We start from the raw sequence: 2,812 nt of genomic DNA, 5'->3' as shown, positions 1-2,812 counted from the left end.
TAACTCCAGACTCAGGTAGAGCCTCCATGGGGTTTCTCTTTCCCCTTTTCCCGGAGTATTTCCGCCCCCCCGGCACCCCCATCCTCGGGCGGTTTCCGTTCCTCGCGGGGTATTCCCATCCCCAGGGTACCCCCATCCCGGTCCCCTCGTGTCCTGCGTGGGTCCCCGCGGAGCTGCGCTCCCTCAAGATGGCTGGGCTGGGGGCGGGCTGGCAGGCAGCAAAATGGCTGGGAGCTGCCCGGCATCCTCCACGATCCCTGCCACGAGGCTTACACAACGTGCCCTGGCCGGTGGGGTCGGGCTGGCAGCCCCGGGAGGGTGCCGGCTCCCCGGGGAAGGGGCTGTGCGTGGTTTCGGGTGTCGCCGCGCTGGTGCGTGACTCAGTCCCCGTCCGCTCGCAGCCACCGCCACCATGACGCACCAACACCCCGCGCTGACGGCCGCGCAGAAGAAGGAGCTGTCGGACATCGCGCAGCGTATCGTGGCCCCGGGGAAGGGCATCCTGGCAGCTGATGAGTCCGTAGGTCAGTCTGGGGGGGGGAAATCTGCCCCGCCACCCCTTTTCCCCTTGCCGGATGGAGGCTGACGAGGGTGCTGGGTGCCTGCAGGGAGCATGGCCAAGCGCCTCAACCAGATTGGGGTGGAAAACACGGAGGAGAATCGCCGGCTGTACCGCCAGATCCTCTTCAGCGCCGACAGCCGGGTGAAGAAATGCATCGGGGGCGTCATCTTCTTCCACGAGACCATGTACCAGAAGGCTGATGATGGCACCCCCTTCGTCCAGATGATCAAGGACAAGGGCATCGTTGTGGGCATCAAGGTGTGGGGGGTGTCTTGGTGTGTTTGTGGGGTGCTCAGGGTGCTTGTGGGGTGCTGCTGAGGCTCAGTGCCACCTTCCTCTCATTCCACAGGTGGACAAGGGTGTTGTGCCTCTGGCTGGGACTGATGGCGAGACCACCACACAGGGTAGGTGTTGCAGGGGCTGTGGGGTGTGGAGCCAGGGGGTTTGGGGCTGGAGGGTTTGGGGCCATGGGGTTTGTGGCTGTGGGGCTGATGTGCTGCCCCCCAGGTCTGGATGGGCTGTGGGAGCGCTGTGCCCAGTACAAGAAGGACGGGGCAGACTTTGCCAAGTGGCGCTGCGTGCTGAAGATCAGCGAGCACACTCCCTCTGCTCTGGCCATCATGGAGAACGCCAACGTCCTGGCCCGCTATGCCAGCATCTGCCAGCAGGTACGTGCCTGCTGCCATCCCCCCACAGGGTGGGCAGTGATGGGCAGGATGGTATTGACTTGTGTGGGCAGGTATTGCCCCACGGGGGTGGGCACACATCTGTGAGGCTCAGCACTGCGCCTGTGCAGTGCTGGTGATCCCTGGGGATCATCCCCAGCGGCTGCACATAACCCCTGTTGGGTAACACCTCACGTGGGTGGACATGGGGCATTGCCCCGTGGCACGGGCATCACCCAGAGGGTCAGGTGTCAATCCATGGGGCCAGGCGTTGCTAGGTGCACCTCACAAACCTGGACATTACCCCATAGGGCCCAGAACTGACCCTCCATGCTTGGGCATCCCCCATGGGGCTGGGCATCACCGCCAAGGCAGGCCTTGAGCCTCGAGGCTGAGCATTGCTCTGCAGGCCTGAGCATTGTCCGACATACCCATGGGGCTGAGGGGTGCCCCGGGACATCACTGAAATGGCATCTGCTGTTGTGCTGTTTGCAGAACGGCATCGTGCCCATCGTGGAGCCAGAGATCCTGCCTGATGGTGACCACGATCTCAAGCGGTGCCAGTATGTGACGGAGAAGGTGAGTGGTGGGGTGGCAGCAGGGCGGGCACCGTGCTGTGCCATGCCATGCCATGCCAGGGAGACTCCACGCTGCCTGTCCTCCCCAGGTGCTGGCAGCTGTCTACAAGGCACTGAGCGACCACCACATCTACCTGGAGGGGACCCTGCTGAAGCCCAACATGGTGACCCCTGGGCACTCCTGCCCCACCAAGTACAGCCCGGAGGAGATCGCCATGGCCACTGTCACCGCTCTGCGCCGCACCGTGCCCCCAGCCGTGCCAGGTACCAGCCCCAGCATGTGGCAGACACCAGGAGAGCGATCCTCTGTGTCCCTTCGGGTGCCATAACCCTGCTCTCCACAGGCGTCACCTTCCTGTCTGGAGGTCAGAGTGAGGAGGAGGCTTCCATCAACCTCAATGCCATCAACACGTGCCCGCTGGTGCGGCCATGGGCCCTCACCTTCTCCTACGGGCGGGCGCTGCAGGCGTCGGCGCTCAGCGCCTGGCGTGGGCAGAAGGACAACGCTGAAGCTGCCACCGAGGAGTTTGTCAAGCGTGCAGAGGTGATGGGGGTGGCCCTCCTGGGAGGGGAGTGCCAAGGGCTGGGGAGGTGGGGACACTGTGTGCCCATGGGAGGAGGGGTGGCTGAGGATTATGTCACACAGGCTGAGAGAAAACGCCAAGGGCTGTGCCCCATAGGATGCCAAGGACCCCATGGAAGGGACACAGTACTTTCTCTGTGGGGGGACATTGACAGCGCTGTTCCCATAGTGGAATGATAGGTGCCAATGGCCACATCCCTGGGCTCTGCTCCCCAGCTGTCCCCATGGGCTTGGAGACCCCGAAGGCTGTGTCCCCAGTGTCTTGGGAACCTTGAGTGACATCCCAAGCATGACCACTGACCTTTCCTTCCCCCGCAGGTGAACGGGCTGGCAGCGCTGGGCAAGTACGAGGGCAGCGGGGACAACTCGGGGGCCGCCGGGCAGTCCCTCTACGTGGCCAACCACGCGTACTGAGCCCCGGCCG

General features: G+C 64.0%; 1 protein-coding gene across 1 annotated transcript; it reads left to right on the top strand.

Annotated features, from left to right (window-relative positions):
* Nucleotides 1-363: 363 nt before the first annotated feature.
* Nucleotides 364-2,812, top strand: ALDOC (aldolase, fructose-bisphosphate C). Its single transcript, XM_005425432.2, has 8 exons — nt 364-524; nt 609-820; nt 912-966; nt 1,070-1,230; nt 1,723-1,806; nt 1,895-2,069; nt 2,150-2,349; nt 2,707-2,812. The coding sequence occupies exons 1-8, from the start codon at nt 413-415 to the stop codon at nt 2,800-2,802; spliced, it is 1,095 nt and encodes a 364-aa protein (XP_005425489.1). The 5' UTR covers nt 364-412; the 3' UTR covers nt 2,803-2,812.

The sequence above is a fragment of the Geospiza fortis genome, unplaced genomic scaffold, assembly GCF_000277835.1.
Source record: "Geospiza fortis unplaced genomic scaffold, GeoFor_1.0 scaffold425, whole genome shotgun sequence".
NCBI classification, from domain to species: domain Eukaryota; kingdom Metazoa; phylum Chordata; class Aves; order Passeriformes; family Thraupidae; genus Geospiza; species Geospiza fortis.
Note: the sequence above shows the minus strand (reverse complement) of the source record. Positions and strands in the feature narration are given on the sequence as shown.